The 26595-nt window shown below is 38.5% G+C and overlaps 1 protein-coding gene and 1 long non-coding RNA gene across 5 annotated transcripts in view; both read right to left on the minus strand.

The window, feature by feature from the left end:
- The window catches only part of LOC113594530 (uncharacterized), a 56493-nt gene extending 41486 nt beyond the window's left edge, over nucleotides 1-15007 (minus strand). The window contains exon 1 of the long non-coding RNA XR_008298629.1: nucleotides 14596-15007. This is a non-coding gene — a long non-coding RNA (uncharacterized LOC113594530). The remainder of the gene's footprint in view (nucleotides 1-14595) is intronic.
- A 3581-nt stretch (nucleotides 15008-18588) lies between these two features.
- JAKMIP2 (janus kinase and microtubule interacting protein 2) overlaps nucleotides 18589-26595 on the minus strand; it is a 217447-nt gene continuing 209440 nt past the window's right edge. For 2 of the 4 annotated variants that reach the window (XM_027042116.2, XM_027042110.2), the window contains exon 21: nucleotides 20460-26127. Coding sequence is in view for 1 of the 4 variants with exons in the window: in XM_027042110.2 (XP_026897911.1) it covers nucleotides 26107-26127 (21 nt within the window). In the remaining 3 variants the exon portion in view is untranslated. Of the gene's footprint in view, nucleotides 26128-26595 lie in introns of all 4 variants that reach the window. The other 2 variants (XM_015083175.3, XM_027042103.2) reach the window with 2 other exon arrangements.

The following is a 26595-nucleotide window of genomic DNA, read 5'->3' on the forward strand; positions in this document are numbered from 1 at the left end:
TGGGTGTTGAAGAACGCTGACTCTGCAACGGTGTGCCTTGGTTCCAATAATTATGCAAGTGATCTTGAAAAATGCCTCAACCTAGCAAGACTTAGATCCTTTGTCTATAAATAGGGACAATAATTATAGTAATTTCATTGCATTGACTAGAGGATTACATGAAAGATTGTATGTAGCTTGCTTATTGGCATATTTTGAGCTTTTATTAAACTCTCACTTTTATAATTACAGCTAAAGATAGATATGTGGAGGGCACTGGCCCTGGGTCCTGGAAAGGGAAAAATTATAGAATATTTCAAGCCCAAGTATTGGGAATTGGACTTGGTTTTGGAGAATAAAGACATCTGCAATTTATCTTTTTACTTTAGGTGCAACATTAGTAAGGATTTTACTAATCTGAAAGGTGTCAGGTAAACGACACTGGTTTACACACTGATGATCAAGCATAAGTTCCGAAGCCACATTCCCACAGAATAATAGTATAGGATTTTTTTAAATTATCTCTCTGAACCCTGTTAAAGAAAAGGGGGGGGGGGTTTGGCTCTTTCATTTAATGTATTTGAAAAACTCGGCATATTTGGCAATTCCTAATGAACAGTACCATAGAGGCTCTGAGCAGGCCTGCATAAAAATAACATAATCCAGCATTAACCAAATACATTTGAATATAAAGTGTCTGTTGTTGTTTCTATGGTTGTTTGGAGTCAGGAAACAGAAGGGTGCACGTACTGAAACCCTGAAAAACAGAGGTCTGTGTTGCTCTGCTCTCTGGTTATTCCCAAGAACGGGGTTGGCTGGAAGCTGGTTCACCCAGATGTGTGCCATGAGAGCAGGTGTTTGCATGCAGGACATCTAGTCCATCAAAAAATGTCCTTTGCAACAAATATGATGACACCAGGCATTGCTTTAAAGTGGTGGATATTAAGGACAGTAATTCTGAGGACTTGGGAGCTAAGAAGTCTTAATGGGTAGAACCAGCATGGGTAAGTACTTTATCATGATATTGGGACCTTGCAGTAAAGTATGGATTTTAATTAGTGGCATTCCCAAGATATTTTCATTATCAACTTGCTTCTAAAAACATATTAAGACTTTACTCACTCCAACTCTTTCCTACTGTAGTATACAGAGTGTATGAAAGTTCAGGGCATTACGTAGAACTGAGAATGTCATGGAGTATGCTTCAGACAGGGGAAAAGAAGGAGGGGCAAGGAAGGAAGCTGGAGAGAGAAAATGGTGAAGCTATGGTCTCTCAAGTATATATATAAAAAATGTATATATATAAATATATATATTTGACAGAGTATATATTTAGAAATATATATGTTTGAGAGAATACATATAAGTACATACACACACATGCACAGTATATAATGATTAAAATATTATCCTTATGGGGCGTCTATGTGGCTAAATTGGTTATGCGTCCGACCTCAGGTAAGGTCATGATCTCATGGTTGGTGAGTTTGAGCCCTGAATCAGCCCGTTTCGGATCCTCTGTCTCCCTCTGTCCCTGCCCCTTCCCTGCTCGCATGCGGTCTCTCTCTCTCTCTCTCAAATAAATAAACATTTAAAAAATATACCATCCTTATAACAAATCAGTAGCCATACTTTTAGATTTATCTAAACATGTAATTTGGGGTTTGGGGGAGTGGCAAAACTCTAAAGATAGCTGCTGAAAATTTCAATTTTTAAAACATATTTATAATCATATAACTGTGGATTAAAATTTGCTATGAGAAAGTTTTCATGAATTATTTAGCATCTCTTAGGGCACTGGCACTAGATCATGAGAACTTCCTAATTCTGAACTTCTCAGTCTAATGTATTGGGCCTTGGGAAATTTCTTTATATATTCCTTAGTTTCTTCATCTGTCAACTAAAAATAATAACTGTTTCTGGGTTTTTATGAAATAAAATAATATACTATAATATAATATACATTCCCAAATACCAGTCCATATACTGAGGTTAGTGCCATAGCAAAGGTTTCATGAGTATGTAGCAAAATAAGAGAAAGAAGATCAGTGTCATGAGTGTGAATCAAATTTTGCACAATTTTGAAAATGGAGATATATCCTTTTTACTCTTTGGTTTAAAATCCACTTGACTTTCTAAACTACTTTTTGGAGGTTTCTCCCTTATTTTCTCCCCTTTCTTATTAGGAGGGAAAATCTTTAAGTCCCAGAGCTGGTAAGGTAATGACATGGAACCACTGGGCCCAGCACAGATATGAGTCAGTGCCTCCTATGATTTTGCTTTCTGTGGGAAGTTATCCCTCTGTCTAGCAGAAGAGAGAGAGAGAGAGAGCTCTTCAGATATAAGTGTTTTTGGATTAGTCCCTCTCAAAAACAGTGTTTTGAGTGGCTGCCTTGAAGATGTTATTGGTGCCTATGGAATCAAATAAAGTGAACTGCTCACAAGGTGTGGCCTCATTAGCACTGAACTCCTACAGACAGAACAGCCAGCAGAACTGGAAGAGAGCCATTGGGCTTTCTTTTCCAAATGTCTCTGGCTGCATCACACAGCCGATACCTACTGATCTCCTGTTAGTCATTGTTTGGCATTTTCTGTGTCTCTTCTGTCCTCTATTCATGCTAATTTCTGCAGGCTTACTCCTTAATTCATTTAACAGACATTCACTGGGGTCTTCTGTTAATCAGGTATCATGCTGCATATTTTAAATGCTTCATTATCTCATTTAACTCTCACAACAGTTTAGTGAACCAGGCATTATCTTCATCCTCAATTTTCACAACTCAGGAAATGAAACTCAGATGGCTGTGTGCCATGCAAACTCCGTTTAGCAAGAGAGTCACTTAGCTGGGTTCAAGCCCAGGTGTCTCATGGTCACAACATGGACCATGGAAATATAAGCTCTTCTGTACAGCAGGGAAACTGTATGGTGGCAACATTAAAAGCAAGGACTTTGGAAATATACAGACCTGACATTGTTTTTAGTTTGTTTCAAAAATCGGGACAAAAATTGGGCCTAATTTTAAGGTTGCTGCCATGATTAAGTTAAATGCTGTATATAAATTTTCGGAGCCTAGTAAGGTTTTATGAAAAGGTGATGTCAGTAATAACGTTAACATTAGTAATTGGACAGTGCCGTGTGTTGTAGGAGTCTTTCTGGGAAATGAGAAAATACATAGACAATGTGAAGTAAAGCCAGAAGTTTGGGTGGTGGGTTCTAAGTTGTGTGGAAGGCTTGAAGGATTATAATCAGAGGTGAAAAGATGATTTTAAGTGGGTTCCAATATGGTGAGTGAAGCCTTCCTCACTGAGTCCATGGTGGCCTGGTGGGCCCTAGGGCCTTAGACATAGAGTTCTAGTTGTCTCTGTCAGCCATGTTTGCTGAGCTTTGCCCCACTCCTGCAGGGGAGGGAAATGACCAATGAGGGATGAGGTTCACATAGGTGAGACCTTGTGAAAGTAGTCTGTGGGGATGAAAAGCTGAGCCAGGCCCGAGGGGGAACCCTCCACACTGGCTGTCTGGTTTGTGTTGAGAAGTTCAGTTAGTCTCTGATTACCTTGGCTACAAACCCTTTCTCACAATGGTCCAGGAACGGAAAGATTAGGACTCTTCTGGCAGCTGCTGGCATGTTCTGAACCACAAGTTTTGAATTTACTCCAAGACTGGGAATCAACTACCCAATGGGGTGTATGAGGAGGGGATTTCACATGGGCAAGAACCTGAAAGGGGGAAATTGCTATGGAAGGAAATGAGATCATGGCTCCTGCAGCATAGCATTTCCTCCAGACTAGGGGACTGGGGCGACAGTTTAGATATCTTTAGAAACTAAAATCCACTATTATGATGAGCATTTAGAAGCTGGAAAAATTTAAGAAGCATGTCATGTTTGTTATCATTTATTTGCATACATTTTCTTTCTTTTTTTTTTTTAAGTTGATTTATTTGTTTTGAGAGAGAGAGAGAGAGGGAGGGAGGGGCAGAGAGACAGAATCCCAAGGAGGTTCCACACCAGCAGCACAGAACCTGATGCAGGGCTTGATCCCATGAACCGTGAGATCATCACTTGAGTTGAAAACCATGAGTCAGAAGCTTAACCGACTGAGCCACTCAGGGGCCCCTGCACACATTTTCAGTGTAGACAAAGCATCTAAGTTCCTCTAACTTCTTCAGAGGATGACTCGTTTCTCTTGGTTCTTATCTTGGGTGATGTTATCTGAGAGGATTGAGGGGCAATGTGCCTAATTTTAATGGATTCTCTTGCATTTCTCGTACATTTATACATATACCCTAAATAAACAGGTTAATTATAAGTTATTGAGTATCTACCAACTGCATTGTCGTATATAAATACATGTATATATGGCAATGTATTTATGTATATTGCCATATATACGCACATACATGCATACATACATACATGCATGCATATACTTAACCTCTTACTTTGGAATAATTATAAGTCCATAGAAAGTTGTAAAGATAGTACAAAGAGGTTCCCGGGTACACTTCATCTAGTTCTTTCCAATGATTACATCTTGTCTAACTGTAGCACAATATCAAAGTCACAAAAATGGCATTGGTACAAGGTACAGTTCCATGTAATTTGTTACATGTATAGGTTGGTGCAAGGAGTCCTGACTCAAGATACAGAATTATCTCATCACCACAGATTTTCCTTACATTATGCCTTCAGGCTTACACTCATCCCTATCCCTCCACCGTCGCTAATCCCTGGCAACCATTAACTTGTTCCCCATCTCTACAATTTTGACGTTCTGACAATGTTATATAATTAGACTCATATAGTAGGTTTTTTTCGTTTTTCACTCATTTCACTCATTTTTCACTCAGCACAAGGCCCTTGACACGCACCCGTATCAGTATCTACTAGCATTTATGGCTGAGTAATAGTCTATGATATGGCTGTACTACAGTTTGCTTAAGCAAATTGTCCTTTTGAAAGGATTTTCACTATTGGGAAATTGCAAATAAAGCTGCTATGAACAATAATGTACAGGATTCATTTGGATATAAGTTTTAATTTCTCTGGAGTAAATGTCCAAGGTTTTTGGGTTGTATGGCAAGTGCATGGATAGTTTTAAGAAAGCACCCAACTCTTTTCCAGAATGGCTATACCACTTTATATTCCTACTAGCATTAGATGAAAGATCCCATTTCTCCACATGTTTACGGTATTTGGTATTGTCACTATTTTTTCATTTTAACCATTCTAATAGGTATGGAGTGACATCTTATCATAGTCTTAATTTGTATTCCCACCAGCTGTATTGCCACATTTACATAGCCTTATTGAGTTGTAATTCACATACCATATAATTCACACTTTTAAAATAATTCAATGGCTCCTAGTTTATTCACAGAGTACTGCATCCCTCACCATAACAATTTTAGAGTATTTTTATTATCCCCAAAGAAACCCCTTGCTTTTTAACCATTCACCCTCCAAACTTCCATCCCACCCTCAGCCCTAGGTAACCACTAATCTATTTATCATCTCTAAAGATTTGCCTATTCTGGACTTTAAAAAAAATTTTTTTTAAATCTTTATTTATTTTTGAGAGAGAGACAGACACAGCGCAGGCAGGGGAGGAACAGAGAGAGGAGACACAGAATCTGAAGCGGGCTCCAGGCTCCGAGCTGTCAGCACAGAGACCGACGAGGGGCTCAAACTCATGAACAGTGAGATCCTGACCCGAGCCGAAGTCGGATGCTGAACCGACTGAGCCACCCTGGTGCCCCTGGACTTCTTACATAAATGGAATCATACAATTTTTGGTCCTTTCTGACGGGCTTCTTTCACTTAGCTTAATGTTTACAAGGTCTATCCATGTTGTAGCACATATTACTGCTTCATTATTGCCAAATAGTGCTCCAATGTATGGTTACATCACATTTTACTTATCCATTCATCAATTGCTAGATATTTGGGTGGATCCACTTTTTGGCTATTATTTATAATACTGCTATGAATATTCATATGAACATTTTTATGTGAACAAGTTACCGATTCTCTTGGGTATACACCAAGGGATACAATCATTAGGTTATATGGTAACTATATGTTTAACCATTTGAGGAATTGCAGACTTTTCCAAAATGGCTGCACCAATTTACACTCCCACCAGTAGTGTATAAAAGCTCCACTTTCTTCATGTTCTTGCCAACAGTTCTTCTTCTTCTTCTTCTTCTTTTTTTTTTTTTTGATTAGAGTCATCCTACCAGGTATAAAGTGGTAACCCATTGTGATTTACATTTCCCTGATGTCTAGTGATGGTGAGCATCTTTTTGTGTTTTATTGGCCATTTATGTATCTTCTTTAGTGAACTATTTAGATCCTTTGCTCACTTTCTAAATGAGTTATTTTTTATTACTGAGTTGAAAGATTTCTTTATATCTCCCTTATCAGATATATGATTTTCCAAATTTTCTCTTATTCTGTGGGTTGTCTCTTCACTTTCTTGGGGGTGTCTTTTGAGGCAAAAAAGTTTTGAATTTTGATCATCTTCAGTTTAACTATTTTTTGTTCTTGCTTATGCTTTCAGTGCCTTATCTGTATCAGTGCCATATTTTGGTGCCTAATCCAAGAGTATGAAGATTTACACCTTCCTTCTAAGAGTCTCACAGTTTTAGCTCTTACATTTAGGTCTATGATATATTTTGAATTAATTTTTGTTTAGGGTGTGAGGTCCAAATTCATTCTTTTGCATAGAGATATCCAGCTATTCCAGCACCGTCTGTTAAAAAGACTATTTTCCCTCTATTTAATTGTTCTGGTAGTCTTATCAAAAATGAATTGATAGGATGCTATATTTTTTTAGAGTTGTTTTTTTCTATCCCCAATCTCCAGTTCCTGAGAACTAAGCAATTTAAGCTTCCAAAGGATGAACTAATGCCTGATCTAAAGCCCCAGGAGCAACAACTTTCAAAGCTGTCGAGAGTCACTCATCCTTTATCTTAAATGAGATCCAGACACTTTTTAGAGAGCAACTTCAGATAGGGATGAGAGAAAATAGAGTCCAGTGGCTTTGGGTCACTGGAGGGGAAAAGGGGAAAAGGACAAAGAGACAGAGAATACAAGACAATCTCAAAGGTCAACCTTCCTTCTTTTCAGTTGTACTTTAATTAGTCTTGGGTTTTGATTGTTTGGTCTCCCTCTGTTCTCCACTGACTATAATGTAGCCTCACTCTGGTTAAAAATGTAGGATTTTGCGTCAGACAATCGTGGGCTCAAATCTCAGATGTTTTGTTATTTTGCTATTTCCTTTGTTACTTCCTACTTGTTTGATCTCCTTGACTTCAGTTTCTTCATTAGAAAATTGGGAGAGTGATTATGTCTACCTCAAAGGATCAGTGAGTATACATAGCACAGTGCCATGATATCTTTAAACTATTATCTATTATTATTATTTTCTCTATCCAAAATAAAATTTATTTGTCCCCCGTTCCATTTCCTTGGATCCTGCCCTATAAGATAACCTACTAATATGATTTTTAAAAATCCTCCTGAGTACTGATGCATAGGGGCACCTGTACCCCAATGTTTATAGCAGCACTCTCAACAATAGCCAAATTATGGAAAGAGCCTAAATGTCCATCAACTGATGAATGGATAAAGAAATTGTGGTTTATATACACAATGGAGTACTACCTGGCAATGAGAAAGAATGAAATATGGCCCTTTGTAGCAACATGGATGGAACTGGAGAGTGTTATGCTAAGTGAAATAAGCCATACAGAGAAAGACAGATACCATATGTGTTCACTATTATGTGGATCCTGAGAAACTTAACAGAAACCCATGGGGGAGGGGAAGGAAAAAAAAAAAGAAGTTTAGAGTGGGAGAGGGCCAAAGCATAAGAGACTCCTAAAAACTGAGAACAAACTGAGGGTTGATGGGGGGGGGGTGGGAGGGAGGGGAGGGTGGGTGATGGGTATTGAGGAGGACACCTTTTGGGATGAGTACTGGGTGTTGTATGGAAACCAATTTGACAACAAACTTCATATATTGACAAAAAAAATAAATAAATAAGTAATAAAAATAAATAAAAATCCTCCTGACCTCTTAGTAAATTTGAAATATTTTTCTTTGGGGGGAGTTGACAAGATTCAATTCACTTCATGCTTTAATTTTTTGATATACTACAAAGCTGTATTAAATTATATTTACGATTTGGGAGTTTTAAGGGTCTTTAAGTCATACTAAGCCTCTGTTAACATGTGATAGAAAAGATAAAAGTCCAGAAATCGGTAAAACTCTATGGCCCCTCCACTTACTCCTACGATCATAGGCAAGTTGTTTACTTTGTTGGGGCACCTGGGTGGCTTAGTCGGTTAAGCATATGACTCTTGATTTTGGTTCAGGTCATGATCTCACGATTTTGTGAGTTTGAGCCCCGCGTTGGGCTCTGTGCTGACCACACGGAACCTACTTGGGATTGTCCCTCTCTCTCTGTCCTTCCCCTCACTCATACTCTCTCTGTCTCTCTCAAAATAAATAAATAAACTTAAAAAAAAAGCGCCTCACTGTCACTACTTGTAAACTGGGGATAAAATATCAGCCTGGAGTATTGTATGGAGCTGCTATGACATTCAAAGGAGGTAAAAAGTGTGCAGAGCTTTCAAAGTGATGAAGTTTGCTCTGTCAGATGATTTTATGATTTCATTGAAATATGGAGCAACATGAATTCTGTGACAAAACACCAATATTAAATGTTTTTCTTATTTTTCATTAATATTGTACTACAGTATTGGTAGCCTTGAGAGATATAAAATGGACAGTACAGTTAAAAGTTTTAGCTATGAAACCAACGGAGGAGTCAAATACAGAAAAAAATAGTTGTCAGTCAAGTTTCTAAGATAAAAGAAAAAGATTCTAAGATGTTTTGAAGGGTTAGTGTTTTTTGCATTCTTTTCTGAAAGCTTAGTGGGCTGGCTCTCTCAAAGCTTCCTTTTTTAGTGGTATTATCTTTGAAAACGGAAAAAGAATTCAAGTTATAATTTTAGGGGCCTTAATTTTAAGGCCAAAATAATGGTCCCACAGGCTCTGGTCATTTAAGAAATTTGATACACCATTTTGTGTGTGTGTGTGCGTGTGTGTGTGTGTGTGTGTGTGTGTGTGGTAACAGTAAACTTATTTCAAACTATTTTTTTTAATTTGGTTTTTAAATTTCAGTATAATTAATGTACAGTGTTTTATTACTTTCAGGTGTATAATACACAATTCCATACATTACTCAGTGCTCATCATCATAAGTCAAGTTCACACTGATTCTTACATTGTTTAACATCAGGTTCTTTTGTTAAATTCAAGTATAATTATTTACAGATATTTAAAAATAGGATCTATGATAGAACTCCATTTCCCTAAAGTAGCTCCAAGTCTCCCCATCCACCTGTATAGTTACATAGAAAGATGTCTAGGATGATATCCCTGTATTGATAATGATGATCAAATGATACAATTTGTAGGTAAATTTCACTGTCATCTATTTGCCTATATTGTTTGAGGGTCTTTCCCCCAACCTAAAAAAAAAAAAAAAATTATAAACTCGAAGTTGGAAAATTGGTACAAAGTCCCATCTAGATTCTCCCTATGGTAACTACTTACATAACCATAGTGCAATGGCAAAACCAGGAAATTACCATTGGTATAGTACAAACTACAGGCTTGATTCAGATATCACCAGTTTTCACATGTACTGATTTGTGGTGACTGTCCATCTTAACTCTGTTTATTCCTCAGTGAGCACTACTATTATGGGTGGGGTGGGGTACAGAGCACATTGTACATCATAGGGATAAACACATGCCTACTTTGAAAAATCATATCACTTATCACTCATATGGCAGGAAGTTATCTTTAATTACTGGTGATGATGTACTTGAGTTGGCTTGTACCAGCCCTGAAGGCCGATTGTTAAATATTCTGGAATTTTGTCACTGGTGGCTTGAAATCAGCCATGGTAGAAATGTTTATCTTAGAGAAATCTGCAAAGAGTATAAATCAAGGCTTCCTGTCTCTTCCTGCTAGCCAGCATACCATTGATCACAAGGCATTTACAGTTTGTTTTGGCTAATCCTAATTCCCCATATCCCTCCTTTCATCTGGGTCTCTCTGTAAAACCTTATTCCCTTGTAAGACAAAGCCTGATAGGTTCCCGGCACACCCAGCCCCCCCCCCCACCCCCTCCCCCCCACCCCAGCCCTCAGGGCTATAAAACAAAACAGCTAGATAATCCAGTAAAAAAGGTTCTCTGTTCTACTTTAGTATATCGCCTTTCTGGGTAACTCACTTCTGTTCTGCCCAGAGACTTTCTCGAATATGTATTTGTTTTTAACTCCATGAGAATGTTTGAGGGCATGTGAGAGACAGGCAGCAGAAAAGGTAAGGAGGGTAGAAGGGCAACGGGGCAGGCAGCCGTGGTTTACCCACACTCAGGGTCAGCCCTGACTTCACTCCCCCAGTCCCACCCTTCCCTCTGTAGAGCAGCAGGGAGTCACTGGGCCCTCCTGGTTAAGGGAGAGGACGGGAATGGAGGGGAGAACCTTGCTTTCTACTTCAAAAGAGGTCAAAAGCCAAAGTGATTCTTTGCAGAGAACAGTGTGAATACACAAGCTTTTCTATAGTGAAGAGACAATATCCTTCCATCTTTAGTTAACACGCTAGCTATGTTTCTTCTTAACTCTTAGGATTGTTAAAGAAGAATTCAACTGAGTAAATTTGAAGATTTAATTGGCTTTATAAAGAGATTCATGAATCAGGCACCATCCCACCTGGCAAGCAGAAGGAAGTTTCGAAAAGTTGTATGATATGGAAGGTTTTTATAGGTGAAAGGGTGGGGCCATGAAGTTACTAGTAACAGGAAAGGAAGGATTGTTGCAGGCAAGGTCACTTTCCCTTAGGGGGAGAGCAGAGGGTCTTATGCATAACCCTTTGAGGGGTTGGGATGGGGATGGAGAGGGTCCACAGGACAAATTACCTCACTGGTGCTAACCAGAAAATTTATGACTGATGGGTTAAGACTACACCTCTCTGGGAGGTTGAAACTGTAGTTAGGTTAGGTATTAAGCCTCAGTTTGGTGACATGGCCTAGCATAAGTGACTCCATCTTGGGTCTGTGGTTTCCTTTGTACCAGTACATTAATTATAGACACACACACACAAAAGAGTAAAAACAAAAATATAACTTTCCTATTCTGTATTCTCCCCTTGCCTACATATGCTGCTCATTTAACAGACATGTGTAGACTAACTGGTAGAGGGGAGCAAAATTTGCCACCTCAAACATGTCTCTTTGGCATGTGGATTATTTTGGGCTGATTATTTTTAAGACACAGAAGATTTAAGAAGAAACTCTGACCTTCCCTCTAACTACCTAAAAGAGTTTAGGTAGAGTTCCCGTTTCAAAAAGGGAACTATCACTACAGATTAAGCCCAGTATAACATGAACTAGGTGTGGTCGACAGATTGGAACTTGGCAAAGTATGTTAAAATTTCTGTCTATGTCCAATTGTTTCTATAAGGCCGAGCAAACATTTGTTTACCGAACCTTTATGTTTTTTCATCTTTCTGTGAATTGTCTTTCTTCACCTGAAGTCTCAGATCTCCACCCTCTTTTCCTTACCTCTGAATGGCATATAAGCCTCAGTTGCCTGTTGTATGTGGGCCTCATATTCTTGTGATGACCCTTTGAGTAATTAAATTTGATTTTCTCCTATTAATCTGTCTCACATCAATTTAACTCTTAAACCAGCCAAAAGAATCTTAGATGATAGAGGAACAATTTTCCTCCCCAACATGTTTTATGTATAGCCTAAGCCAGGCACTGTGGGGCGCATTAAATATTCTCTCACCTCAAAGACCTAATCACTGTTTGGAGACAAAAAGCACACTGGCAGCACAGTACAGTGCAGTGAGCACAAACTTCAGAGGTAGATCTGAGTTCAAATTCTGACTCAGCCAATTATTAGCTGAATAAACACCGGCAAATCACCAAAAGTTTATGTGTTAGTATCTTCATTAGTAAATGCAACGTTAAGAGCATGAATGATAATAATTGAAACCCTACCCTATAGGGGGCATTTTTTAAATGAAGATTTTATTTCTTTAGGTAATTTCTACATCCAGCATGGGGCTTGAACTGACGATCGCGAGATCAAGAGTCACATGCTCTACCAACTGAGCCAGCCAGGTACCCCATGTATGGGACATTTTACATAGCTTACTAATGTTTTATTTCATTTTAATTTAATCCTTATCATAACCCTTATCATAATAAGTTGCATTATTTCCATTTTAGGAATGAGAAAATTGAGCCTCAGAGACATTCATTAACTTAATTAAGGTCACAGAGCTAATGGGGAACAGAGTTGGGACTCACAAGACCAGTCAAGAGGCCATATAGTATATGGAAAAAAAATGCATAAAAATTCCTGACATATGGTAGAGTCTCAGCCACTGTATGTTGTTACTCATTTAATATATAAATAATTACACGTTAGTTATATTGATGATTATATTAATATTATACAGGATTATATATTATATGATGCCTTAATTGCATGAATTAATTATATATATATTTTAGGGGAAGTTCACTACACTTGAAATCAGATTATCCGAGCCATGTCTTGGCTCTGCTATTTATTAATTCTGCCAACAGCCAAGTCATACAAGTATTCTCATTTATACACAGGCATGCTTGCCACATGGTAGCTGTTCAATAAATGTTGAAAAATGAAGGAATAAAAAAAATGAATGAATAAACAAATGAATAAATGTTTAAGATCTCTTCTAGATCTAAAAAACAACTGTTCTCGGAGCGCCTGGGTGGCTCAGTCGGGTAAGCATCCAAATCTTGGTTTTGGCTCAGGGCGTGATCTCATGGTTTGAGCCCCGTATGGGATTCTGTGCTGGTAGTGCACAGGCTGCTTGGGATTCTCTCTCTCTCTGACCCTCCTGCGTTCTCTCTCTCTCAAATAAATAAACTTAAAAAAAAAAATAAAAGAAAGAAAGCAACTTGTCCTTATGATGTACACAAAGAAAAACTGTCAGCGATATCGGAGTTCCAGATGCACAAGATCACAGGTCCTTATAGTGCCCCCCTGTGGTACTAAGGGGGAACTGCAAGGTCATTGCACAGGCTTCCCCGCAGCGCCGGGTCCTTCACACGTTGCCAGGGATTTGTCCAGCCCATTGTTTGCTCTCCCTCCACGGCCTAATAACCCCTGCCCAAGCAGGAAGGCTTCTGCTTGCTCCTCTGCATAAATCACTGTTTATTCTGCAATATTCTGGTTGCGTGTTTTTCCTGAGTGGCAGGATTTAGGGAAGGATCATGAAGACAGGGATGTCTTACTACTGTTCTTTCATACTTTGTGCTCTCGTATCATCCTGTGTACTTTTTCCTTTTATACTAACAAATGAACTTCAAACATAACAAATAATACAAATCTGATTTATGGAGACTGCCAGTGACTGGGCCCTTATATAGCAGTCATACATTAAAATTTTCTGTACTAATCTTGCTACATGTCTCATTTAATTCTGACAACAGCTCAACAAGGGAAATTATTTCATTATCCTATTTTATAAAAAAGGAAAGGGAGGCTTGGAATGATTCTCTCACTGAATAACACATACCTAGTGGCAGAGGTGGGACTGGGGCCTAGTCTGTTGGTCTTCTATACATAAAATGCCTCTCATAGCAGGAAAGAAAAGATAAATAAGTCAGAGAAAAGACAAACATGATTGGGTCTCTGCTTTACTTTCTTCCTCTTATTTTTTAAAAATACTTTTATGTTTTATTTTATTTTATTTTTGAGAGAGAGAGAGAGAGAGAGGGAGAGAATGAGGAGGGGAGGGGCAGAGAGAGGAGGAGAGAATATCCAAAGTGGGTATTTGATAGCCAAAGCGCTGATAACAGCCCGAAGTGAGGCTCCAACTCACCACCGGTGAGAGCATGACCTGAGCCGAAGTCTGACGCTTAACCGACTGAGCCACCCCAGGTGCCCCTAATTTCATCAGTAAATAAAAGAAAATGGTGGGGCCCTGGGTGGCTCAGTCGGTTGAGTGTCTGACTTCGGCTCAGGTCATGATCTCACGGTTGGTAAGTTGGAGGCCCGCGTCAGGTTCTGTCCTGTCAGTGTGGATCCCACTTTGGTCCTTGTTCTTCCTCTCTCTCTCTCAAAAATAAAAAGAAGTAAATAAATAAAGAAAAGAAAATTGAAGGTCCTGGCTCATTTTGAACTGTGCTTTCCCATCGCAGCCCCATATATATGCAGGGGGACGCCAGTACTAAGAAGCAGGGATCCTTTGTCAATTACACAGAGACATACAAAATGCTGTTTATGATTAAGAAGGGCAGACTAGTGGAATAAAAGCTTATTTAGCCAACGTTTTGTGCAAACAACAAGAAATTATTGGTGTTTCCATGCTTCTTGGGAGGTAAATGTTTTTTAAGGACAAATCCCTAATTTTTTCTTCAAAAATTCCTTTAAGAAACATAATACGTTTTGGCAAAGATATTTAAAACATAATACTGTTATTTAAAAAAATTCAAGTGCATTCACATAGAGAAACTCTAGACACAATAACATACCTTTCCTTGTCTGCTCCCTGGGGAGGGCTTGCTTCAGAGGTGGAGAATTAGGGAGTGAATCTGATGAACTGCCTTGACCCCTTTTGTCTGGCGTCTGAGCGAGTTTGGAATATTTGGAGACTGTGTAATTGGTCGCTAAGTTTCTCTGAGCCTGTGTGTTTGTAAATCAATTTGCTGCCTGGGTGAAGACAACTCGGCTCCCTGAAATGAAGAAAGGCTAAAAACACCAGGATGGTGAAAAACCCTATCAGGAGAGTGGACAAGGCATTGCTTCTATTTAGATTACTGCTTTCCCATGGATGTGTGCAAGAGAAACACAAAACCCAGGGACACAAAATACTCCCTAAGATCTGCTTCACATTTTCCTTGAGCTAACACTTTTTGCTGGGCTTCCGGACAAATGCTCCCCTCCTGTGGTCAGATAGTAAAATACAGGGGGAGTTAAGGTGAAGCGAGCAGGGAAATGTGGCTTTCTGTCTAGTTTTTTTTTAAGAGCTTTTTAAAAAAATTTTTTAATGTTTATTTTTTTTGAGATGGGGTGGGGGGAGGGCAGGGCGGGGGAGGGAGAGAATCTCAAGCAGGCTTTGCCACTGTCAGCACAGAACCTGATGTGGGGCTTCAACTCATGAATTGTGAGATCATGGCTTGAGCCGAAACCAAGAGTCAGATGCTTAACCCACTGAGCCACCCAGGCACCCCTGAAGAGCTTTTGTTTTACGGAATAAAACTCTTCTTGCAAATGGAAAAGAGGGAAAAAGAAAAAAAAAATGGAAAAAAATAAGGAAATAAGAAAAACCCAGAAACTACAACAAAATAACTTTCCAAAAAATGGCCCAATTTACCTATTTCCACCTTCATGGAGACTTTGATCATCCAAACAAAAAGCGATTCCTCCCTCCATAGTTCCGTACATAAACAACAGAATAATTCAGTGAGACTTGGCTAGGTAGTAGGAACTATGTAACATGCACAGGACTGAAAGTTGAAAAAGGCTTATTCTCTGCCCTCAGATAACTCAGATTTAATTGGGGGTATGGTGGGGTCAAACAGAGCAAGTAATACACATGGTAAATGACAAGCTAGGTTAACACTAATGCTTCGGGAGAACAAAGGCTATTTTGTTCATTCTCTTGAAGAAGATCATGGCTCAGCAGAGTCTTTATGGATAGGATTTATCCAGGGCATACATGGCCATGCTGAGGAGACAACGTGAGCCTTATTTTCTGGAGTTTGGTTAGATAAAATAGCAGCCTTCTGCTGTCTGCAGTGTCTTACCCCAGGTCCCACTCCCAGGTTTATGTCATGTGTTTAGTTCAATAAGCATTTGAGAGTTAACCCAAGGAAGGCATGGGAAACCAAGAAAGGATTTTATTTTTCAAAGTTTATTTATTTATTTTGAGAGACTGAACATGTGTGAGCAGGGGGGTGGTCAGAAAGGGAGGGAGAGAAAGAATCCCAAGCAGGCTCCTCACTGTCAGTGCACAGCCCGATTCGGGGCCTGATCTCATGAACCTTGAGATCATGACCTGAGCTGAAATCAAGAGTCAGATATTTACCAACTGAGCCACGTAGGCACCTCCCAAGATGGATTTTTTTAAAAATTTTTTTAACATTTATTTATTTTTGAGAGACAGAGTGCAAGCGTCGGTGGGGGGGTGGGTGCAGAGAGAGAGGGAGACACAGAATCTGAATCAGCCTCCAGGCTCTGAGCTGTCAGCACAGGGCCTGACGTGGGGATTGAACTCACAAACTGTGAGATCATGACCTGAGCCGAAGTCAGACACTTAACCGACTGAGCCACCCAGGCGCCCCCAAGATAGGATTTTAATGCGAACAACCTGGTCTGATTTGCACATTAAATCAAACTGGAAACAAGTAGGTATATTCATTGTGTTTTTATCAGATGGTTTTAGCTCTACGCCCAAAGTGGGGCTTGAACTTACCACCCCAGGATCACAAGTCTTGTGCTGCACTGACTGAGCCAACCAGGTGCCCCAGTAGTGTAGATTCAAAGACGGCATAACTGGACAGTTAATTTAACTAAGAAGCTGCTACAGGAGTTCAGGTGGAAACTCCTAATAGAAGTGATGAAGAACAGAAGACAGGTAGGAGAACTAGGCTCACTGGAACTTGGCAAGGATTTGATGCTGAGGGTCAGGGAAAAATAGGAGAGAATTAAGGCCATGGATCCACGATTTCATCTAGAATCTCCCACTGAGTTGGGGGAACATGAGAAAGAGCAGTTCTGGAATGAAAAATTAACTCAGGACACTTACTGGTTTGTGGTATCCTCATGGCTTTTCATCATCCTGGATTGATTTCTGTTTCATTGTTTCTTGGCCTGATCTGTCTTATTTTCCTACAAGTTCATTGACAGCAAGGACCATATCTTGTCTCAATATCCCTTAAAATGCCTTTTGAAAAAACACTCTTATCAAATTGTTAAAAATGTCATTCTCAGGGTGTCTGGGTGGCTCAGTCAGTTAAGTGTCTGACTACAGCTCAGATCGTGATCTCGCAGTTCATGACTTCAAGCCCTGTGTCGGGCTCTGTGTTGACAGCTCAGAGCCTGGAGCTTGCTTCTGATTCTGTCCCTCTCTCGCTCTCTGCCCCTCCCCCACTAGTGTTCGGTCTCTGTCTCTGTCTCTGTCTCTCTCTCTCTCAAAAATAAACATTAAAAATTTTTTTTAATAAATAAACATTAAAAAAAGTTTTTTTAATGTCATTCTCGGGGCACCTGGGTGGCTCAGTTGATTAAGTGCCTGACTTCTGATTTTGGTTCAGGTCATGATCTCAATGGTTTGGGAGTTTGAGCCCCACATCAGGCTTTCAACGGACAGTGCAGAGCCTGCTTGGGATTCTCTCTCTCCCTCTCTTTCTGTCCCATACATGCACACTCTCTCTCAAAAGAAATAGATAAACTTTAGAGAGTTATTCTCATAAAAATAAATGAACATATGTCTAAATGTTATGTACTTCATTAATTAAAGAAACCAATCAACATCACTCATCATAAGGGAAATACAAATCAAAACCACAATGAGATACCACCTCACACCTGTCAGAATGGCTAACATTAACAATTCAGGCAACAACAGATGTTGGCGAGGATACAGAGAAAAAGGATCTCTTTTGCACTGCTGGTGGGAATGCAAACTGGTGCAGCCACTCTGGAAAACAGTATGGAGGTTCCTCAAAAAACTAAAAATAGAACTACCCTACGACCCAGCAATTGCACTACTGGCATTTATCCAAGGGATACAGGTATGCTGTTTGAAAGGGACACATGCACCCCCATGTTTATAGCAGCACTATCGACAATAGCCAAAGTATGGAAAGACCCCAGATGCCCATTGACAGATGAATGGATAAAGAAGATGTGGTATATATATATACACAATGGAGTATTAGTTGGCGATCCAAAAGAATGAAATCTTGCCATCTGCAACAATGTAGATAGAACTAGAGTGTATGGTGCTAAGTGAAATAAGACACAGAAAGACAAATATATGATTTCACTCATATTTGCAATTTAAGAAACAAAACAGATGAACATGGGGGAGGAATGTAAATATAAAATAAACACAGAGATGGAAGCAAACCATAAGAGAACCTTAAATAGAACAAACAGGGTTACTGGAGGGGAGGTGGGTGAGGGATGAGCCAAATGGCTGATGGGCATTAAGGAGGGCACTTGTTGGGATGAGCCCTGGGTGTTATGTATAAATGATGAATCACTGTGTTCTGCTCCTGAAATCATTATTGTACTATATGCTAACTAACTTGGATGCAAATTAAAAAAAGAAAGATAGGAGGAAAGAAAGAAAGAAGGAAAGGAAGGAAGGAAGGAAGGAAGGAAGGAAGGAAGGAAGGAAGGAAGGAAGCCCCAATGCGGGGCTCTCGAACTCACAAACTGTGAGATCATGACTTGAGCTGAAGTCAGACACACAACTGACCTAGCCACTCAGGCGCCCCAAATTACCTTCTAGCTAGCATGTTTGAAACCCCTCCAAGGTGAAATTATAAAGATACACACTCATCATTTTGTCTTATTCTTATTTAAGATATTTTTCTACATACTTTCCTATAGTAGCTCTTAGAATATTTAATGTGCATTTAAAAATTTTTCAATTTATATCCTGTTCTGTATAAAAATAGATTTGAGGTGGTATAAATTACAGGCTAAATTAAAGGCAAAACAATAAAATCAATAAAGTAAAAAAACCAGAAAGAATTGATAGGATGCCATAATTAAATTTTAGATTTGTGCATTTCTAGGTAGGGTAAAATAATTTGCACAGTAAATTATCTCTTTATAAAGGAATAAAAATTCTGTTCCTGAGGTGGTTCTTATTTAGTTTTGTTTTTCCTCCTCCTCCTCAATTCTAAAAAAAACAAAGTGTCATATGGAGCTTCAGATGGATAACATACATGTAGTGGCCCTTGTTCTCAAAATTTTACAGTAATTACAGGCACAGATTACCAGTGACTATTTGTTACTGAACCTTTTGATCAAAAGGTTCTATATTCACATAGAATGTATTTGTCAAAAACAGATTTTTATTTGAAGTATCTTCAGTGAGCAAAAAACCCTTCATAATTCAACCTCACATTCCATATGTAACTACAAAGTTCCTTAAATAAAATAAGCATGCTCCGTCAGCCATTTGGCATAGATCTTTAGCCAGGAGGTAGGCAACCATTTGTCTAAATATCTGCACTTGTGTGACTGTACTTGCTCACCTGGAGGTAAGAGGCAGCGCTGTATCCTCAGAGGGATCCCTCTGTGTAGATGTTCACTCATCTCCTAGGCACTGTAGTAGGAAGTGTCTCCCATCCCCTGGACTATCTCCAGGAGACAGTGGGGTACTCTCTTCATGAGCTAGGAGAACTCAGTTGAGTTGCTGACATGATGGCATAGTTGACTTATGTATCAGAATTAAAGTTCATCAAAACAGAGCTTTTCATTTATAAAATTAGATAGAATCCATAACAATAACGGCCAATTTCCTAGAATATTGACATGCTTGGTACCTTTCTCAAAGAGGTTCAGTCAGTTGTAAGGCTTCATCAAATAATGCAGATTGTGATGTCTTGAGGGCTGGGGCTTTGTTTTAGTTTTCTCTGTTTTAATGGTTTGACACGGCACACAGATGGTTCCTAGAAAAGAGTAACAGAAGGTTGTAATGAACTGATGAGCAATGCTTTTTGCTTAAGCACTTAAGTCAACTAAAGTTTGCTGCAGTTAAAAATAACAGGATACAACTGAAAAAAGAAACTGTCTTAGCATGGGTTTTTGAAGCCCACCCCAAATACCATTATTAGTTTTACTGGTTCTTAACAATGACCTACAAAATTGTACCTCATATTGTGCCATCTTGGTTCTTTGTTTGATGCATACATGGGTTGTTTCCCACATTAAACTATAAGCTCTTTGAGGGTAGACCCATACATACCAGGCCATAAGGATGGGTACATAATGGATGCTCACATGATACATACTTGTTAACTTGCTACATTTAGTGACCCTGTACAATAGGGAACAAAGGCGGTGGATAAAGGAAAAGAAATATCTGGAATAAGGATGGCAAATACCCGTTAAGATTCTCTCCCAAGTTACACTCAGAGCAGGCATGCTGAATGATCATTGTTCCCTCCTCAGAAGTGTAAATTCTGCCTTCGATTCTTCACCACAGTGCTCCTGACAGGTGCAATAAAAATTCAGAGTGAACACATGAGGACAAAAATGTTTCCTATCCTTGATCACTGTCATTATACCGATAGCTCTGATTTACTTGAGCCTGTTTTTCAAAATACAGTTAAGCACAACAAGACAAAAACAAAAACCTATGAACGATGCAAGATAAAGTTTTAAAAAATGCAGCTTGTTTTATTTTTATATAAACTAAAACACCAGAGCTCATTGATTCCTATATTAAATACATAAATTATAAAATAACCATTCATAAAACTTTACATACAATAAATTGATTCCCATCTCTACGGTAATACATACATTACATGTACATGTTCAGTGTACTTCAGAGGGATCATCCTGGTGAAACTCAGTCAATTTGTATTTCTCTCGCATTAATAAACAAGCACTGAACCAATATATGGAGTCATGCTAATGAGATGAGATAAAGAACCCCAAATGAGGCAGTTGACTGGATGAAAGTTCTGAGAAATTGGTCCCCTGGCCACATTAGTACAGTAGGCATCTGGGGAATCATGTATTCAAATACACTGGCTCTCTACTTGAGTCCCCAAAGAATTGTATCTTGAAGGTTAGAACACGCATAAACCCTTCTTGGAACGAGATTTTTAGCTGAAAAAATAATGGGACTGTGGGATAATATTAATGCTATAGATCATACTGGACTTTCTGTTGCTCTTTCTAGAAAACCAGTGGCATCACTACAAGGCTGGTTCCCGGCCTGAGTAATTGGAAAACCAATCAGTAGTTCTTTGCCTCAGTCAACAACAGGGAATCGTGGTAGTGAACTGAAGGTAGGGGAGGAAGGAGAAGAGGCAGGGAAGGAGGAGAGCACAGACACCAGATGCTAACCCAAAATATGAGTTACCTAGCAGCATCAGAAAAACCCCTTCCTGAAGTCCTCAGTCCTAGGACAGAAGTACACATCTAGTAAGTGCTCACACCATCATACTATGTACAGAATATATATGCGCATATATGTACATATTTATAAAAGTGTTTGGATTTTGATCTGTCTCATTGTAAGAAGTTACTATAGTTAATGGGGGAAAATAGGCACATTTTGTGAGATGTCAATCAAAGGTAAGTGATTGCTGTTACTACTGGATGCTGAGGATGTGCTTTTGGGAAATTGCATCACCCACACTTTAGCAAGTTTGTAGAATCTTGATTGTAGGCAAAGTTGGACACAAACTTCTTTAGCTACACCACCTCCATCCTACAGAACTTTGACATAACAAGGATGGAAATACAAGCACGGATGCAAAGATCTCAATGAGAAAACACAAATACAAAATCAGGGAACTTCACCCAGTCGGTCACCTGCATCTCTGAGTATGATACATTAGGTTGAATATAGCAAATTATAATCCTCCTATTTTTGTCACATTGCTCCTTGAAGTAGATCTTTAGTAACTTGATTAAACATTGGACTTGGACCTTCAACAAGAGGTTTCTTTAGGAAGAACTGAACTACCAAATTAAAGGCAACAAAGGAATGTGAATCTGCCCGGCCCAGTACTAAAATGAAACCATAGGATCAACTCCACCCTTCTGTTATGTCTGATTCCTCTTGCCAATACACCTGAAATTCAGTCTCAAGGTAATATATTATATAGAAGTGACAAGGCGGTTGAACAGAATGGAAGCTTTTGTCCTTTAAGACCTTGTGACCTACTGTTTTTCCATTTAGAAAGGAGAAGTCCACTTAAGGAAAGGCTCGGGCCCATCCTGAAAGCATGAACTCATGACACAAATAATCGTCTAAGGTTTGCTTTGATTACTGATCTCTCAGATGTTATATTGAGCTTTTTCAATATAGTAGATAATGTGTTGTATACATACACCATACGTATACTGTATATATGTGTATATATGTACATATATAGTGCCACTCTTTGACAGATCAAAAAAATGCAATATTTAGAAAATAAAATGGCTATGCTGTCCATCTATTTCGATGTAACATAACACACATGATCCAATTATTCAAACATCAACACAAATTATAAATATTATTTTTACAGCTCCCATGAAAACCTAGGCAGTTTTTAAAAAACACTTCATTTTGAAACAATGAACTTTCGAATTACATTGAAGACATTGAACATGTGAATCACACAGTGGGTTTACAGAAAAAGGCGACAATAAATACGCAAAAAGGAACAAGCTTATCAAAGATTTAAACAAAAATTAGTTGCAAAAAATACTGTAGCAAAAATTATTTGGCAAAATTGTATCTTCTATATTACCAGAGAATGAATGTCCCCTTTCTACTCCAGCGATGACTGATGAGCCCTCTACATCATTTCTATCCTCCTGAAGAACCAGGCAACCTATGTGAACGCTTATTTGTGAATGGCAGAAAGATCAAAGCAAAATTTATTCTTCCACCTCTACAACCTCCCTATTGGCAATGATTTCATTTATATGACATAGGTTAAAAGGGATCTGATACTTATTTTCAGTACATTCTAGTGTTTCCTAAAATAAAATGTGGGTGACCAAAAAAAAAAAGGTTAGACAGTCAAATTAGTAATAGATGCTTGCTAGTATAGCCAAATAATTTTTTATTTTGTTTTTCCTTCCTCATGAAAATATTCCTGCCATGAATAACTGTGCCAGAGTGGGACTTTCATTTTAGGGCAAACTATTTTTTAATATTATAAGTTATGTTTAATTTTCCAAGAGATGAATACTTTGTTAAGAAAGATTAGGCAAATGAGCCCTGAAGAACGCTGTTCTGTTACTAACTCGTTGGCCAAATGTGTCAGGAGTGTCAAGATGCAGAAATTAAAGATCAAAGTGGGGATTATGTACTCTCTGTAAGAAGTTCAGCCACAGTAAGCCTCTTCATTACTAATGAGACACTCTTTACTGTTGCTAAACATTATCTGCAAGGGAAGCATTCATTTAAATATAATTCATTTCTCTGGATCCATGAGTGAAACACACATTTACAATTTTGTTAAATTTTTTGTAATTGTTGAGTAACAGAGAGATGTACCTACCAAAATATTCAGCCTCATTCAAAGATATGTTAATTATGAGGATCAGAAGTAAGACTTGGTAAAATATCACCATTTAGCCTAAGATCTAGAGAACTTTGCTCATCTCTTGAATGTTAAACAAAGAATCTCTCCTTTTGCATTCACCCTAAAAACATCAAAAGCTGCTTAGATGGTCATCCTACCTGTATTGCTCTTGTATGATTTTCTGTGTGATACAATCAGATTTATAACAGATAAGGTACATGATCAAGCCACACTAGTTTACAAATGTTTCTGATCATTTAAACCAAAGTCAGTGTTTAGATATAAAATTTAATATAAAGTTTCTTGGTGGAAAAAACACGATGAAGAGAAGGAAAGTAGGTATGATATAGCAGATGGAGTATGAATTTGCTCAGATGGACCCTGGAATGGCCAAGAAAGAGCAACGGAAGACAGAAGTCAAAGACAGGGAAGAATACTTTATCCTCCTCCATATATTCTGAGACTTGAAAGGGCTGGGTCACAGACGGTAGTGGCACCTTCTTTTACATTGTCTGCACAATGAATGTGCTGTTCATATTTAGTGTAGAAACTACCTAGTTGAATACAGAATCCAGCAGAAGGATATTTTGTATATTCCCAGTAGGATATATTACTGTACATCTCCCCAAAATTAAAGGGATAATCAGACTAATTATGTGATAACTATCGGTTTACTCCAAGCCTTAATTTCATAGTTGGCTCTCCTAAGATAAAAGTGGAGTTTGGTATCATGGCATGCATATGCAATAGAGAGAGCTAGGAGATGCTTATTAGTGAGATGATATTCTTCTATCTTGCTCAAAAGCATGAGATGATCTATTTACTATAGGTTATCAGAGATCCTGGCTCTGGATCTCTCAACCTTTATTGCTAGCAATATCCCAGGTAGTTTGATGGGAAAGCTTCAGTGCTGCAGTGCTTAGATTTAACCAGATGGAAGCACTATTTTATGACACAGGGGACTCTTTCTCAACAATATAAGAAAGTCAAATAATACAGCAGTCATAATTTTACAAAGCACTTTGTGCTACTTTAAGCACCTCTTGTTCGAGAATTGCAAAAAAAAAAAAACTTTATGAAAAAGCATTTAACCTCATTTTGCAGATGAGGAAACTGAGGCACAGAGAGGTTAAGTGACTGGGCCAAAGATACCTGGATTAGCAGTAAATATGAGGACAAAAAGTGGGACCCCAGCATTCTAGCCTTTCTTGCCTATTCTTCAGTTATTGTTCTGGCTTTGAAAATGCCAGTGCTAAAACCAAAGAATAAGATACTGAACTCATGTCTGGAAGGATTTGTGTAGCATTCCATAGAAAGAGTTTCTGGTTCCCTACACACATTCTTTAGGCATGGGAGATCTAGCCCTGTAAATAAAACCTTGACAATTTGAAAAATTGAGGCTGTTTTGTTATCTACAGTCAATGAGGTGTAAAATTAGGTTTCAGGAACATTTATTGGCTCTCAGAGCTGAATCCAAGACTAAGTATTACATAACTTAGGAAAAGTACCAGTCTTCTAATTGCCTCTGGTAGAAAATGACCTTATCATAACATATGTTGCTTCTGTATAAAAAAAGTAGAGCTGTCTTGCTGTGGTCAGCTCTCTGGGGGAAAAAAATGTTATCAGTCTAAATGACAAGAGGTCAGAATGCTCTAGGCATATCAGGATACTTTAAAAAATAATCATCATTTTATTTAATATTCACATCTCTGTGGCAAACTCAACTGTTGGTAGAAGTTTACTTATCGCCTCTATTGTGTGTTTTTACTCAAATCGTATAACATATTTATTTGCAGGCATTTTAAGCAGCCATTTGAAAACCGGTATTTTAGAAATGGATTCAAAGATGCTCTCTGGCCCATGTTCCCTATAGACATTGGCATTCGAAAAAGAACTACGTCAGGGAGCTTGTGATTTAGAGCATCGTCTTCTTAATTTTCGATAGCAATGAGATCAGTCTGTTCGTGGAGGAACACAGATGTGACAGAAGGCCAGGGAAACATCAAATCTGCTTTTATTTCTTATGTTACATTTGCCGAGGTCCTTTGCCTCGCCTCGTTGCCAGTTTAGTTAGGGCTCACTGTGATCCTGTGTCATCTGTGGAATGCATTCCACAAGCTTCACCTTTTGCAGAAAGACCAACGGGAGACTGCTTTTCTTCCCATTCACACTGTAGATGTCTCTGTTCCTGAGTTTTAAACAACAATAAAGACAAAAAGCAAATCCCTGTAGTAAGAAACCAGACTTTTCAAATGAAACATTTTATTGTAAATAGCTCCTCATAGGTATTCCTCGTGCTTCATTCCCCACCCTCCCTTGTTTTTTGTTTGTTTGTTTTGATTTTTTAAAATGTTTATTTCGGGACTAGAGTTTCCATGGGGTGTAGTGTTACATTAAAATGATCCCCCTGCACAGCAGGGGTAGAATGTTTCTTTGTAACTTTGGTTCCATGCCCAAGACACATCTTTCCTTGATCTGCTGAAACTGTTTCCATTGCTGATTTTTTTTCTTTACACAATATATGTTTATACTTCTTCTCTTCTGGTTTGACATATACATGTTTCATTAAATGCAGCATATATTGTAGATTTTCAACAGGGTCATGTAGGAACTGTCAAGTAAGAAACCTTGAATAATGGCTTTAAAATACACAGTTGTAGTCCTGGCTACAGGGTAGTTCTTAGCATTTGATCTCCCTCTCACTGTTGTAAACATTTCTGCCATCTTTGAAGGTTTAGAGGCATTTGCCTTTCTGGGGTCTTATCCATGTTTTCGGTTACTCTGTAAAACAGAGGGAAAATTCTTTAATCATCATTTCCGTCCATGGCTGAAACTGGAAAAAGCTCTTTCTTTTTCTAAAGAAAAAAAAAATTCTTTACCACCTCTTTGAGCTCTACGATCTTTTTTAAGTTACACCAATGAAGTTTCTAAGCTTAATTACTTTAAGTGAGAAAACAGAATGATCTATTTTAAGGGTTATTGTAACATAATGCACATAAAGCAATTAACAGTTCTTGTTTCATAATAAGTGGCCTGACATATTAGCAATTATGATTGTTGTCTTTTCTTCTGTGGCCTTCTAAGACAATACCTTAAGAAGCTCTCATGAATTATATCACCAAATATAAATAAGATTTTAAAAAGCAGGTCTGTCTATGCCCTTCAATGACTTACTTTTATGTCACACTTCCTCCTCAACAATTGTATCCAGTACCAGATGGTCTCCACTCTGAGGTCCTGACCTGGGAA

Source organism: Acinonyx jubatus, chromosome A1 (genome assembly GCF_027475565.1).
Source record: "Acinonyx jubatus isolate Ajub_Pintada_27869175 chromosome A1, VMU_Ajub_asm_v1.0, whole genome shotgun sequence".
In the NCBI taxonomy this organism is placed as follows: Eukaryota; Metazoa; Chordata; class Mammalia; order Carnivora; family Felidae; genus Acinonyx; species Acinonyx jubatus.